The sequence below is a fragment of the Bombus vancouverensis genome, chromosome 4 (genome assembly GCF_051014615.1).
Source record: "Bombus vancouverensis nearcticus chromosome 4, iyBomVanc1_principal, whole genome shotgun sequence".
Lineage (NCBI taxonomy): Eukaryota > Metazoa > Arthropoda > Insecta > Hymenoptera > Apidae > Bombus > Bombus vancouverensis.
Genome location: NC_134914.1, coordinates 13,126,812 through 13,142,930, shown reverse-complemented (window position 1 = coordinate 13,142,930; position 16,119 = coordinate 13,126,812). Strand labels below are relative to the sequence as shown.

Sequence of the window (16,119 nt, the reverse complement as noted above, 5' to 3'; positions counted from 1 at the left end):
TAGAAATGTTGATTATAATATGAATTATGCTTACGAACATGACAGAAATGTTATACATACAAAGCGTGAGCGAATATAAAGTTCAAGAGAGATTCAATTGCTTCAAAACGACAAGATCAATCCAATATCAGTATCTTATTTCAAGGCAGGAAATTGGAAGAACCTCAACCTTGTTTGATACTTGGAGGCACATTTCTAGTCGAACGAGACAATAAGTTTATATTTTAATAAAACGTTTCAAGTTGCTTGAAATCAAGTAGCTACGATACAATAAGAACGTTGAATACAGAATTCAGAGACTGTTAGGATACTTGAAGTCAAATAAATGTACAGCATCACACTGATGATGGGATTTGAAGTTTTCGAGTGGCTTGAATTTAGGTAACTTGATTCGTCTTAACGAGGACTTAGTGTTCGTCGAAGCAAACAGGATTGGTCAATCGGTTTTCTAATCGATCATCCGGCTGTCCATGGGCCTGCATTTAATTACCCGCCGAATTGTCCCTAGGCATACGAAATGAGAGTGAAACCGATATCGATTGATTACGAAATTACTTTTTCATCTATAGATCAAAGATACCTCGAGGCGACTATTATTTATTTAAGAAGGAATATCATTGATCAATGAGGCAAAAATCAATTTTATAAAATTCAATCTTACAAGAGATATGAGAATTCTTCCTTGGCTCATTTTAGTCCACTGCACGCTTATAGTAAATTGCTCCTAGTTAATTATTGGATGACTTGTGTATCAGTCCTTCTGGTTATGGTATGATTGAGAGCTGCAGAATGGCAGTGAATAGGCGGTAATTAAAAAAGGAGCGGAGACGAGCCTGGAGGGAAGAATCGATCAAGAAGAGGTCGACTGTGTCAGCTGAAGTTACGTTTATAGAAAAGTATTTGAATCACTTTCACAACTACGTATCACAGCAATAACAATAAAGGTAATACGTACAACATATTACTCAATACAAATTTGTTTATAATATTAGTCAACATAAATTTCCTTAGATCTTAATCTTCTCACCAGTACACATATGACTATAGTATTTAACATAAATCTTTGTGTTAAAAGAATTCCCATAAATTTCTGAAAGTTGCATCTTGCTGCAAAAAGTTATACAATATTCTTGCTCCTTATAGACCAACTTCTAATTGTAATTTTTATCTTAAGGATCTCAAAAGAACCTGTTCCTAAAAGACATACCTTTTTCCTATCAACAACTAAAGGACTCCTTTGATAATCATCGACGATTCCCAACAAGCAGTCGTCGCATCTGCAATAAAGATTCCCACTGGAGGCCGAATCGCTAGATAAAAGTGAATTATAGGTGCTGGCACTATTTTGACTGTCCATGGAATCTGTCCTTCTTAAAAGGAAATTCTTCTTCTTCCCTCCTAGTCGGGCATCAGTCTCACGATCATCTTCGTGAAAATTTTGCTTCTCGATTTTCGCCAGAAGAATCTGTTCCATCAGGTTCAGTGTCGGTGGTGTGAATAACGTAGGCGATACCGGCGTCATCGAAGCCTCTTCTTTCAAATTCTCGGCTTCGTTCTTCTTTTCTCGATCCATATTAATGCCTCGCGGTGATCTATGTTGCTCATAAGTTCACTTCGCTCGGACTAATCTGCAGGCCTTCAAATATCTTCACAATTCAGATTTCTCTTGCTTTTTTGTCGCACACATGCACGCCGGTTGAAGAGAGAGAGATTATATCTCTTAGTTTCAAGTTTCGAAGTTGCACTCTGAATTCTAGAACTAAAAGTTTCTTAGATACTAAATCTTTGTAAAGCGAACATTCAGTAGATTCGAAGTACACTGGATTCTCTTTAATCCTAAATTATTTGGATCCTGAGTCTTTCGTAGTCCTATATCGTTTGGAATCTGGATCTTCCCTAATTCCAAATTCTCATTCTCTTAAATCCAAGGTTATTTGCATCCTAGATATCGTTGAATTTTAAATCCCATAGCTTTCTGATTCCTTTGAAACAAATGAATAAATCTTCCAGACTTTGGGTCCTCTTGTACTTGGAATTCCTTGGCTCTCTTAAATTACAAATTCCTCGGATCTTCAATTCTTTCCATTCTCTGCATCTTCCATACTATAGATCTTCCTGATCCTGCTCCAAAGAATTAAAAATCCAATCTCCTTCTAACTTCGGGGTCTCCTTACATCTATAATGCTCTACTTCTTGATAATTGAGAAGAAAGGATAAGAATATATAAATATACTTCAGGACACTGGTAACAGACGCTTGGTAGAGCTATTGATCTAATCACAGTACCGCACCATTTATCCTGTGAGACAGCAGCCTTAGTCACGGTTAAACGTTTCATTAATCCACACCACGAACCAGTTCACATCTCAGGTGAACAATGACTAGTCCGATCCCTTTCACCATTCTGCCATTCACGACCACCTGCCAACTTTTGTCACCGACCTGTTATAGTATTTCTTCTCTCTAATGATACATCTCATCGTCGACCTTGACGCGACCAAGGCTTTGATTAGTGCCGCGTGAGAGTCACTACGAAGATCAGTTTCTACCAGACTGTTCCTCATCGAAATCGAGACTCTACTAAACTCTGGACAACCAAACAACTCTGAACAACTATTGAATTACAAAATGTCGCCGTAACTCGATACGTCTTTTACATAACATGACTCGATTAAACGCAATTAAAAGGAATATTCGAGAAAAAAGAAACTTCAAAAGCTGCAAAGAAGAAGAGACCTCCAGAGAAGACAGAATTTAATCCTTTCACGCTTGAGCGAATTTGCTACGCATAACTTTAGCAAATTATTAGCTAACCGAGCGGCAAATGTATATGAAGACGATACAGCAAAAGCAAGATAAATATACATTTGTCGGTTTTCTGATTTTTATATCGCTTTATGTTTTAACAGGACTTATTGTTGAAAAGGAAATCGATTTACTTTACTATGCGCAAAGATATGTTAATTTTTAAAAAATAAGTAGCAAATCCAAGGAGTTTTCTATAAAATTAATATTGTGGAATGACTAGCGTTCTGACAATCTGTATTGTAAAATATTCATCACAGTATATCGAATTGAAAAATTGTCTTTCTATAAAAAACAGAAGATGTGACTTATCATATTTCTTCGCAGAAGTCTTCACTTGTCTTCGGTAAAACTGGCTTTGATTTCAATGCCTTGTGTCTTCGTCCGAACACATGTGTCTCCGTTATTGATAATTATTACAGAAACAATCCTCCTTACGAAATAAGCGAAGTTCAATGTTGAAAACCCTGCTTCGTCAAGTGCAATTTTACTTTAAGGTTTCTCTTCCTCCTGAGAATTCTCTGGGAATTGTTTTCAAGTTATTGACAGAAGAATATCCAATAACTACTATTGATATCAATGACGACTTTACTTAACAATGAATTAGAAGAATAAAAGAAAAGCACGAGGACATGGAGGATCGGGAACAGCGTGCTCGAGGCAGCCCCGGTTGCACAGTTTTCCTCTACTGACCCGAATTGACCGCTTCCTGTTACAGTAGTCTCCGTGATATAGCGTGGTTCTAAATTGAAGCTCCGATTCATGCGGTATCGCTCACGGCCGCTCACAGTATTCTGCTCATTTTAGTGGGGACCGAATCAAGGCTAAGGTACAGGTCATGATATCCTAACAGAAGTCTCCCCTCCCTATCAATTAAAAAACGATACAAAGGCATAAAATAGAATTTCTAGCAATTAAATCAAGAGAAACGTTCTAGGGATAGAAGAATTCGATAAAGGAACATTAAAGAGAAAATTTCAGTGAAGAAAAACATACAGAATAATGGCATCAGAAGCAACGTCAGTAGTAGAGAAAACAAACGCCATAAAAAGGTAATTTGCAAGAGTTACAAATAGTGTTTAACTTCCTCTTCGTTTCGAAGAAAATTACGCTTGTTTTCGTCGCCAGTGTTCGGATGAATCGACTAGGTGAATCGGCTGGACAGGAAACGAAAGGTGTATAGTTACATCCTCTCGTTACCGTCCTCTTGCGTAATGAGCCAGTATTCGATTCGCTGATTGACGTAATAATGTGTTTGTCTAGCTCCTCGACACCGCAAATATCTGTCTATCTCGCTTCGAATGGAAAAGACTTGATTTCTCGAATTCTCGGCACGTGTGATCATAGATGATACTTGAAATCACTTGAGACACTGATGCACGAGGATTTCGAGAAACGAACGGATACAAAGGAATTCGATCAATTGATCAACATTCTAGAATTCGTAAGATAAACTGGGATAGAGATCCATCAAATTTTCTTCCGCTTCAACGTTAATCTTTAATAGTAAAGAAAACCGAAGATACGAAAGCTAAATTACAAATGATAATTTGACTTGATTAAAAGACATTTTGCATACTACGATAAAAACACAGAAACAGCTGAATCAAGAATATAGGATGTGATCTCTCTGATCCGAGCTCTTTGACTTTCCCGATGTTGTCCATAATATTAATCATTCGCTTGATTGTTTTGTTACGCTTTTTTGTGTGCTTAGAAACCGATTGCACGATGTTGAACTATTATAATATTGGTTTCTGCCAAACTACGTCATTTGATGGCCATAAAACTTCCTTGCGAATTATACTTTAAAATATTAGACAAACTGTCATCTCCTCGTTCGTCGAATAAGATGAATAATCGCTAAACCTCCAAATAAAAGTTTAAATGCCACATACGAAAGTAAAAAAAGGAAAATAGAAATAGAAGATAAGTATTATCGCGTGCCTTGATATGGAAACGTCGCAATTGGCGACTCTCCTATCAAACCAACTGATGATAATTCGATCGAACAAACGATTAAGGTTTGTCTGGTGATTTCTAATCTAACATAAAGATGGATAAGGAACAGTGTAGAACAGCTGTTCAATAAATATCCACTCACGTCGACGAACGGATAACTATCAAAGAGAAAACTATTCAAAACCGTGAGTTACCATTAAAGGAATTCGATGGCCATTTGATACATGCAAAATGACGTTCCATTTGAACGCACTAGTTTAGATCTGTACGAATCTTCTATTATCCAAATGACGATGAGTTTCTTTGTTGATATCTTCATAATGATAAGGACAACAAATTACTTGATTTTGTCGCTGTTATCATTTACTAAGAGGCAATATTTGGAGTTTGTTGTTGTCAACAAGGTTCACGTGCGTTCCTATTTCTGGGAAAGGAAAATATAATGAGAAAAGATCGTTCATGGTTTGGGTTTGGATAGATAGAGATATAATGATTCTTACATGAATTTCACAACTTTTACGATATCTTCCATTTATACCAATAATGCCACTCTTCTTTTCTTCTTGTAGAACACATTTCTGTATGAAGAATAAAAAGTCAAAAGAAGAGTAATTGTTTAGGTACATTTGTGAAATTCCAAGGGGAATTCTTCAAGTAAAGGGAAATTCCAGCAATAAAAAAGCTTTGCTTGAACAAAAGAAAATGAAAATCAAACTAGGAGATGCTCAATGTCTGTAGGTATTAAAACCAAATTATAAAAATCAAATTTCAAATGTAGAAAATCTATAATTGGTATAGTAAGTTATTAATCAAGAAAGGAAGATGTAACAAAAAGGAGGAAAGAAATGAAATTGATCTTCGACAAACAGTGAGTTACCGATCAAAGCAGATGAATGAATTCGAAAAAAAGAAGAGAAGAGAAATGAAAAAAGGATCAAGACAGGTGAGTTGTGAGCGTATATGATTTACTTTCCCTCGTGGAAAGGTCAAGCTACGGTTTCGCGACCGGAGGCAGGACGAACTATCGCCTTTTTCGGGTCAGCTCGCGAGAAGCAGTGAATGTTTCGAAAGCGACAGGCGGCTGCAGAATTTACAAGCGCTCGCGATATTATTTTCAGTCACGGCTACCGAGATGTTTTATTCATAACGCGTTTGACACAGTCTCTGCGCCCGCGCGGATTTTTTTTTTTAATCGAACGGATCTTTCGTGGCCGTCTTCCCTATCTTCGATACATTTCTGATATCCACGTCGATAAAACGACAGTCTGATAACGTTCTCATCGGTGATTATTCAGGAGATTTGACAACTGGCTCCATTAATCAATAATATAGGATTCCAATGAGATTCCGGAGGATTCTGCAAGGAATTAAAAGTGCGAAATTTAAAAACTATTGTCTAATAGCTTGGAAATGAAGTAATTTCGAAGGATATAGAAATAAGTTTTTGTGGAAATTTAAAGATAAAAATAATATTCGCTAGACTCAGTTTAGAAATTTTTGAAGTCCTAGTTAGTTGTTTCTTTAAAAAATCTTCTTGAAGAAGAGATGGCTCGAGGGATTTCTCAGACATTGAATTATTAATTATAGCCAGCTTGACCGTATCATAGACATCTGAAATAAGAACCAAGACTTAAAATAAACATTGGCCTTTATCTGTTCTTATCTCCTTCTGGATCAATTCATGGATTTACATGACTGGACAATATTCGTCTATTCCGTAACAGTTAAATATCACTGAATTCTTCTACTCGTTTTTCTGGGTCACCTTCCTTCACGTAGAAAGTGTGACAGATACAGGTGCCGCATTAGAATTAGACTCGGTACTCAATAAATATACAATTCCTATATTTTACAAAAACATTCAACAAATTTTAGTATATCTTTCAATTATATATGGTCGAAGATACTTTTCTGAATTTCACACGATATAAATCATACAAATTGTAAAAGGCTTTTCGCAAATACCTTGTGACAATCGTGATCGATATTCCTAGGAAGAATTTCCTTAAAGCTGATGTTTATCTCATCTGCAGGATTGACTCTCAGCGAATGTACAGAATATTTTCCACACTTCACGTTTCCACAACGTCGAAAGAGTTTCCTCGCGTGTGAAAATATACGAATACAACTATTGCCGCACAGAATTTTCATTGTAAACAAGAAATACGCTGGTTCGCATAACTGGTTCCGTAGCTCGTAAATAAGAAACTGACTGTGTGCTTGACATCGATTGCAAGACTGTGAACACGTTGCATGGTTTTATCGCGTGGCAATTTTTCGATAATTTTTTTGATTCGCCAAACACCTTCTGAGAACTAGATTCTTATCAGATGACAAGAGATCGCGGTGTCTAGCGCGAACAATATAAACTACTAAGCTTTGTTGAGTGACAACTGAATGAAAAACCTATACAAATAAACCTTTATCTTTGTTGTTTCTTTTTCCTGAGAACCACTTGTCTTAAAAACAATCGTCCTGCTCTGGAGTAAAAGATAACACAACGAGTAATTGGACAACTTTGTTGTTCCCCGCTTCTAAACGTACAACTTGTAAAGAAAAGTTCTTGTTACATAAACGAAGAACGATTTTAGTAGCTGTCAGAAATTGGAAAGATTGTAATTAAAGAGGTTTATGTCTACAAAATACATTCTTACAGAAAAGACCTCCAGAGTCTCAACAATCCAATAAAGTTCTCAAAAACGATGAATAGCGCAGACAGAAAATGATCTTCGTCTCCCACCCGTACAAGTATACTGTACCATGTGGCGCGTTAAAAATATCCAAAATGCCTGCTACTTGATTTCATCAGGCTCACATATACACACGCGATATCTTAGGTTTATTTAAACTCCTCCTGCTTGAAACGCATCCTCTCCTATGTACTCATCGAAACAATAAACTGCTGCTTCACTTTCACTGGAATTCTATTTTTCCTGCTTCTCTTGTGTCACTTTGCGACTTCAGAAACTCGCTGGACGCTTCTTTCTGTAATTACAAACTTTTCAGAAAATAGAACGAAGGCAAAGCAAATGTTATGAGCCATTAGCGACGACGACTCTGTTTCGAATCTCGTGGATGAAATCGCGCGCCTCACACTCTGACAATGATAATCAGTATAGCAAGTATACCGCGGCTGACACTGGCCGATAGAACCCTTGGAAACCGACGCTACCGACTGACTAACCGCTATCACTGATTCCAACTGAGCTGACTGACTGTCTGATCCCTGTTACCGCGGCCAGTCGAATGCTGGCTGCCTGGAGAGATATCTTGCACTTTTACAGCTGAATGCACGCCAGCACAGAATAGAACGATATTTAAAAGTAAAAGTTCCGTGCCGGTTCTTTGAACACCTTCGGGATGCGTTGTCTTCTTTGTGATTCTCGACGATGAAGATCTTGTGAAGGAAATTGAAGACGCGTTTAGTGGAAAATAAAATTACTGAGGAGATCGCAGGTGTAACATGAGAGTTTAGAAGAAATATCTTCGAAGAACTGTATGATTGTTTAGAAAGTTTGATTTAAATCGGGAGTGTAGATTTATGTAATAAACAGATCCAGTTTCTTGTCTAAACGATGAATCTTCCACGTGCTCGAGGAAAGGTGTTTATGAACCGTGGTGTTTATGAACCGTGGTGTTTATGAACCGTGGATTTTTACATCAATGTTGGTGTTTTTAGAACATCGTTTTTTTTAAATACCAGTTGAATCATGAAAAACATCTCGGTAGAACATCTACGAATGTTCTTGGATTGATCCAGTAACTTTGTCCAATATGAATTCTCCGAGATAGATTTAGTAAAGTATTTAATTACATTGAATACCTTGCAGATAATTTTACTTTCCTAGAAATCGTAAGAATTTTATATGTCTACAATTTTATAAACAGGGAACGAGGAAAATAGTGACTATAAGAGTTACGTTCCATTCGACTGTGTCTTGGCATAGAGCGAACATCGATTGCACCTACGCAAAGAATGCACAAAGCGAGCGTACACGTGCATAACACGGTTTGTAAACACGATGATCCGTATGTTGAATGAGTAGGTAGATAAAGATAAGTATGCACATTTGTACGTACAAAGGAAAGGCATGCATAACAGATTCCAAGAGAAAAGAACGCGTAAAAGAACGTTTCTCCGGCTGCCACATTCTTGCGTCCTTCGTCGACAGGAATAACAATTTGTAATCATCGAAGATGCCACGCTTTACTTATCTTCGAAAATATATCGATTTCCTAAAAATATTTCAAATTCTTTATCTCTCTTACGGCAGAACAATCAATCCTCTCAACAAAGTTCAAAAAAAGGAAGAAAAAGGAGACAAATGCAGATTAAAAACAGGAGAATGAAATATTGTTGAAGAGATATAAACAAATGGAAAAAGTTGATGTCTGTGCAGGCACATTGTCAGTTTATTAAAGTTTCCTACATACTGAGACGAATTCCATTCCTCTCGACGAATGAATAGTCCGTTTGTTCGCAAACTGGAGCACAAGAAGCATGGCGTTGCGTAAGATAAATTACGTGTTTGTTCACAGAAACGACAATGTATTGGTAGTGATGATGTGTCGCGCAAAACATAGTCTTTTTCCTTCGGTCTAACATTGAAATATTTATACACCTGGAATGGAAGTATGTCAAAATGACGAAGATAGAACAATGGTTTTCCATAAATTCTATTTATTGATTTTTCACTTTTTCTCTTCTGCAATTTATATTTTTCGCAAAACAGCTCCAACTATTGGTATATAACGTACAACCTTCTTTAAAAATCAGTTATGGCGTAGAAACAAATTTAAAATCGGGCATCATTTTGTTTCTTGAAGTAGTACAATATTGTGTGTTTATCAGAACATTAAGATGAAAAATAATTTTTAAATACTAGCACTCACCTTGGAGGACTTGATCGGTTGTAATTCAGCGACGTCAGATTCGTCTCCACTAAGGCTAGATGTAGTGGAACAGTCTGAGATTTTTCGTGCTGGTGGAATGTTCAATAAGCCAACTTTTATATCTTCTTGCAACTCTGAAGAGTTCCGTGGCATGTACTGCGTAAACTGCGTGTTGAGCTTGGAATAGTAGGAGTCAGTGGAATCCAGGCAAGAATTTCTTCTATTTCCAGTCTCATTGAGGTTTCTAAACAGAATATTCATTAGTAAAGCATCGATTATGTTAAAGAAGAATGAAGAATTTAAGAAATAAATACCTCACAGCAACAGCATTTATAGAGTCAAGACACAAACAGCAAGAGTCCGAATGTCGTCTACTACGGCAGACTTGTAGGAACTGAGTATCTAAAGATTCACGTATTTCATCACAATCCAAGCAAGAGCAGCTGCTTGCTTGGCTAGGAGTGCCACTAATCCCTTCATATTTTTCAAGATCAAGATCATTCCTCTCTAGTTTTTCATCTAAATAAGAATAATCAGAGTAATCACTAACAACTACGCTGGGTGTTCTCCAATATCTAGGTCTTCCCTCATTATGCTCAGTCTCGCTTCCCTCCACCATATTTGTACTATCCCATCCTGCAAAAAATGTTTCATAATTACTTTAATTTTTGAAAACAATTCCCCATCCTATCTTACAAAAAATTATTTATCAAAAAATAAACTAAATTTCATTTGTAAAATATTCAGAATTCTAGCTTTATATTAAATACTTCAATTTCTTCAAATTTCATATAATGGAATCTAGAAAATCTAGATGGAAGAAAAGATAGTCATGAAAAAAATATCAAATAAATTCTTAGAATTCCTTTTCATAATCACAATATGAATTCTATATGATTCAATCGTGTGAATTGGCTAAAAAGAAGTTATAAATAAACTGTTGCAAATGTTAACACAATGTTGAAGTTTAATGGATTAATAGAATTCAATAACATAAACTGACTAAAAACAAAAAATGACAAATGAAATATTACAAATGTTAACACAGTTTTACTCCTCAATAAGTTAAATTAAATTAACATAACAATCAATCATAACATCATAGATTTATCGCCAATTTTCAAAAGGCAGAACTTTCAAAAAATGTTAACTATACCGCCATTAGGAGAGAAACATAACGGGTCAACAGAACAGAACGAATAACACGTAAGACGCTGCGAGAAAAAAGAAGGAAAGGAACGATGATGTCATTGACACAGCACGCGTGGTCAGGATCGTGTTTTCAACTGATTCTCCCCTCTCCATTGTCTTCGTGAGAGAGCAACTGGTGGCATGATTCCATCCCCCTCACCTTTTATTTGGTCCTCGTCGCTGAGCACCGCACTATCGGAGCTGCAGCATCTAGTAACCCGTAGTTTGTGTCGTTTCTGTTGGTGAGTAGTCAGAGATGTGTCCTCGTCACTGGCTGCGGCCGAATCGAGACTCCAGCATCGGGCCATCGATCCTCTTCTTCGATCCGTGTCCGTTTCAATACCTTCGTCGCTCTGTGGACTCTTGCTCAGGGATCTAACAACTGGCATTCTCACCGTGTCGAACTCGTCATAGGTTTCGTTCTCTTCTATAGGGTCGACGATACCCTCCAGGGCGTTCTGTTGCTTCTTTGACTTCATCGTGACCCCCTTGTTCTTCTCACCGAGCACTCGTTCCAAGCTTTGAACCAAGTCGCATACCGACGAGCCGGCGTCACTCTCGGCGACGTACTGATTCTCCACGATGCCTACGCGTCGTTTTCGCGACGTCTGTACCGCGTTCGAGGACGATAAATCCACGTTCTGCTTCGAAGATCGACGCTCCACTTCCGATTTCTCACCGCTGAGGAAATTATTCTTCGAACATCCCTAACAAAGTAAATAAATATATACATATACGTATATATTATGTATGTGTATGTACATAATTGATATATCGGAATATTCCTAGAAAAGCCACGTTTAATAAAACACAATATATTATATATCGATTGATTCGTTTTAATGCGCGCGTAGATTATGGAAACAAAATTATTTTGCGGAAAGTTGTTATCAAGAATATAAATTAGATTTATTTTAATTTAATTTAAATTTAAGATATTTTGATATTTCATTGGCTCTACAATGATTACTACGAACGACTACTATGATTATGTTGGTAAAATTTGGAACCAATCTGAAAATGTAAAAAATTAGTTAACAAAGTAACTCGAGTGTATACAATACGAAGATTATTACGGCGAAATAATTTTGGTTTCTATGATTTACTTCTTTAAACGAATCAATTGATATATAAGTTGTCTCAGGAATCATATATGAAAAACACATCGAAAATATAGAGTAACATTTGTTCATACCACGCTTCGTCTTTAATAAAATTAAATTTGAAAAGTTGTTTAGTATATGCGAATTTGGCGAATTACCGAATGAACGTGAGGAAACAGGATCGACAAGAAATGATTGTACATGCGAAAATAAGTGAAAAATGTAGAATAAAGCTGTTATGTTTAAGATCTCATTTCCAAGAAGATAGTGTTTGAACGTGTTTAGTTAAGGATTAGCCTGAGACACTGCGTTCTTGATAAACTTTCAAATTTTGTTTTCTCGAGAACTGAGCGTCCTGTAGATAAATTTTATTCTACATTTTCGATTAATTTTCACACCTAGAATAACCTCCTGCCGCTTATTTAGTTCTGTCCAGCTCGAAATTAATTAAATTTAAGTATAATGACAAATTTTCAAACTCAATTTACTCCAAAACGAACTATCATATGAACTATATGTTCGAGTTACTTATTCATCTCCTTGCCGATTGTGCCATGAATACTGGGACACCCTGTATAATATACAGGACGGTCCGTAATTCATGGTATAAATTGGGTCAGTGGGATTCTATAGCTTAAAATCAAAAATAATAAAATTAAAATTGCAAATCAAATTTGAAAATTTCCCTTAACACAAATACCGTCTTAATTCTTGACTAACACTTTCCAATTCTACTTTCTCCAAGAAGAAGCATTAAATGACAAAATTTTACTGTATATTTTCATTTTTATTTGCGTATGCAGAATAACCTTCTGTCATTTGTTTATTCCTGTCTAGCCGGAAATTGGTCAACTTCACATATACCAAACAAACTTTTAATTTCAATTTTCTCGAAAACAAAGCCGTCAAAACAATTTCCTTATCCTTGATTTTCATTTTATTTTGCACCATTGAATCTACCTGACGCCATTTGTACCATGAATTACGGGCCACCCTATATGTATATGTTGTATGTATTTGGTGAAACGTGGCTTTGCTATATAGGAATATACCTTGTTCTTCGCTTCGATGTAGTCTCGTCCTCGTAGCAGCTGTTTTAATTGTGTCGCTTCAGGAGTTAAGGAAGATCGAACCTCACATCGACTACTTCGCCGAGGATACGTGCATTGTCTCAAAGGCTCTCGGTTGCTTGATGTTCGATTTGAAATACAGGAGACGCATCGCGCACTGATTCTAAACCAATCGCGGCCACGGCGCCGACGATAGTAGAGGTCGCCATGTTCGTTTCCGTGAACCACGTGAGAGATAGATGGGAAACGTAGCTTGATCAACTGACCCGGTTTGAATAATCGGCTGCAATTCGATTTAAAAGAACTCCTGTTATGATCTTCCGAATTGTCTTTCTTTTCATTCTTCCTTTCACTTTTTTTTCCATTTTTAAGTAGATCATTATGAATTGAGAAGATTTGATCTTCGTCGATGTTCGATATGTAGGTTAAGTTCATGATCTTCGGAAAATTCACCCTTTTCTTTGGTGGATGATTTATCAAATTGCTCCCGATGCTGCTTCGCAATCGGCCTGCGATGACGACATCGTTCGACGAGATCGCCTGACTAGAACATGAATGAGAGAACATATGATTCGAAATTGGAATGCAGGGAAATTCATGGAACGATCTGAATTCTTATGATGACCTAGACTGCACATATTCATGCAATTTCATATTTTTATGAGCTTAATCAAAGGATTGGAATTTAAGTAGATACACAATATCACAAATCACAATAAGTGCTCTACATTGAATATATTTTTGCATATTATATGTGTTCTATAGATCTTTTGAATTTTAAATTTCCTAAAAACGCATAAACGTCCACAATTTAAATGGTGAGTGTTTGTAAAGTATGATAATTCAATCGTTAAAGATAATAACACATTAAAGCCCAATATTGCGGTAATATTTTATTCGTAATTTTTTTTTTTGTAATCAATTTACCTCGTCGTCTTTTATTTTTTAACGTTCTAGTTATGAAATATTTCTATTTCTATTCCTATTTCAATTCATATTTCTATTCCTGATTCTGTGTCTTCCACTTAAATTTGTTATGAAACTGATCCTTAATGGATTAACGGAAAAACAATCTCATAAATTCATGAAAGAATTCAATAGATTTTCAAATATGAAAGATGGCATTTGAATTATTTATTCAATGGGTATCATTTCATCCTACACGTCGGCGTCCATGAAGAAATATCACTATAAACCACCTTTATGACAGTATATTACAAACGACATAAATTTTTGTTATACTAACACTGTCACTACAAGCTCTTATCTAATCTTGGAATTATAGTTACACATAGTGCTATTCCCCATATGGGACGGTAACTGTGATTCTATTTTGATATACTATGTACATATACATATTATGAGCCATACAGAGCCACAAAAGAGTGACGATATTATAAGTACATGTGTATTACTATTTGTATACTTGTATGGAAAACAGTTATGTATATATTACATGTATTATATAGAACATCTTGAAATTTGAAATTAATCTGAAAATGTATTTATTGCAAGCAAACATTTAATAAAAAAATTGTCTTAAACTATATAACAAGTATTAAAGACAATCTTGTTGAATGTCATCGTTTATTAATACATAATCGACTGTTTAAATAATTTTGTAATCTAGAACAGATACAATATATACATACAAGTTTTCTATGATGAATGTTCAAATATCAAAATAAATTCGAAATTTTCCAAAAAAGGGCCAAAACATCAATGATATATTTGTTTCTATGTGAAAGTGATTTTTTGCAAAACGAAGAATTGCTGAAAAAGATGAGTGTAGGATCGTATATCCGGGTCGAAGAAATGCGGAGGGAAAGATGCGTGGAAGGTATGCCAGGGTTGCTTCTTGCTTCTCCGATTGACGTCATAAGTGCGTCATTGGAAGCAAAGAAACAAGAAAGTGCGATTGAATGATCGCGGTTGCAGCAACCGTCGCGCGTACCGCTCGGTATCGTTTGATTCTTTCTCTTTCTCGACAAACGGTCCATTATCTCGTCAGTTCAAGTGCCCCTTGGCCACTTGAGCCTATCTGTGCTGCGACCGTTTCGTTCGACTCTCTTGTTCATTGTGCGAAATAACCGTGCACACTGCAACGAGCGTAATATAATGTACATTTTTTCTCTTTTCTATTGTCTCTGTCTTGTTTTTTTAATATCGCCCACGCGTTGTTTTCTATCGGTCGGGAGTGCCCGCTAATTACACACAGGCGGCAGTATGTCCAGGGGAAGATAAGATTACGACACAGGACCCTCGGTATTATTTTTTTTTTCTCCATCAGAGGAAACGAGATGTAAAATACGTAAACATAATTACAAGGTCTGGAAAAATATCAAGTTTAAGAGTATCGAGTAATATTTTCCCAGTTTGTTTTTCTTAATTCATGTTCATCGATTTGACATTGTATTAGGACGGATGGTGTTTAATAAATAGAGAGATAGAGAATATATTTGTAAACATCGTTTTCGATGCATGTCATTACTGAAAGAAGGGGATGTCGTTTTAATAATTTTTGTTTGATTTTCATATTTTATTGGGACAAAGGAAAAGTCGATGATGTAGGAAGAAATTGCATAATTTCTATTTAGGAAGTCGAAGATGACACGACTGATGGAAGGTTATAGCCAAGCCTACTAGCCGGGCTCATATTTGTGACGAAATCAGGTCAGTGTCGGTCCAAGGCTAATGACTCGTACGTCCTAAATAGGTAATAACATATATCATGTGCCCGCATTAATTTCCAGATGAATAATGTTTAGGAAACAATTTGAGGAATTTACTATTGAATCGAAAATGTTTTACTCTAACAATGGAGTGGCAATAAGAATTATTAGAAAATATTCATGCAAAATGCATATTGTTACAAACATGCGTAGAATAGAGAGAGATATTTATCATTCTAAATTTTTTATTTCACTGTACAATTCTTACCTGTCCATATTGATGTCGTGTTCTGCATTTTATTCCAGATTGGTAATATAAAATAATTTTATAAACAATTATTATAAAAAATTTGTAAATGCAACAAAGAGTTTTTTTTACAAGAAAACAAAAAAGGAAATTTATTGTATTTAATTTTGGACACG

At 36.0% G+C, this 16,119-nt stretch overlaps 2 protein-coding genes and 1 long non-coding RNA gene across 5 annotated transcripts in view; 1 reads left to right on the top strand and 2 right to left on the bottom strand.

Moving 5' to 3' along the window:
* LOC117156675 (uncharacterized) overlaps positions 1–1,937 on the bottom strand; it is a 3,593-nt gene extending 1,656 nt beyond the window's left edge. The window contains exons 1-2 of one of the 3 annotated variants that reach the window (XM_076618269.1): positions 1,208–1,937; positions 662–782 (exon numbers count right to left, since the gene is read on the bottom strand). In XM_076618269.1, coding sequence (XP_076474384.1) covers positions 765–782; positions 1,208–1,573 — 384 coding nt within the window. In that variant the 5' untranslated portion in view covers positions 1,574–1,937 and the 3' untranslated portion in view covers positions 662–764. Of the gene's footprint in view, positions 1–661; positions 783–1,053; positions 1,108–1,207 lie in introns of those variants that run through there. The other 2 variants (XM_076618268.1, XM_076618267.1) reach the window with 2 other exon arrangements.
* Positions 1–16,119, bottom strand: part of IP3K2 (Inositol 1,4,5-triphosphate kinase 2) — a 27,554-nt gene extending 11,435 nt beyond the window's left edge. Inside the window, exons 1-5 of the mRNA XM_033333915.2 lie at positions 15,965–16,119; positions 13,007–13,568; positions 11,012–11,558; positions 9,975–10,296; positions 9,661–9,904 (exon numbers count right to left, since the gene is read on the bottom strand). Of these exons, the coding sequence (XP_033189806.1) occupies positions 9,661–9,904; positions 9,975–10,296; positions 11,012–11,558; positions 13,007–13,568; positions 15,965–15,972 (1,683 nt within the window). The 5' untranslated portion in view covers positions 15,973–16,119. The remainder of the gene's footprint in view (positions 1–9,660; positions 9,905–9,974; positions 10,297–11,011; positions 11,559–13,006; positions 13,569–15,964) is intronic.
* LOC143302639 (uncharacterized) lies at positions 5,319–9,759 on the top strand. Its single transcript, XR_013058280.1, has 3 exons — positions 5,319–5,501; positions 5,582–8,564; positions 8,656–9,759. It is a non-coding gene; the product is annotated as an uncharacterized LOC143302639 (long non-coding RNA).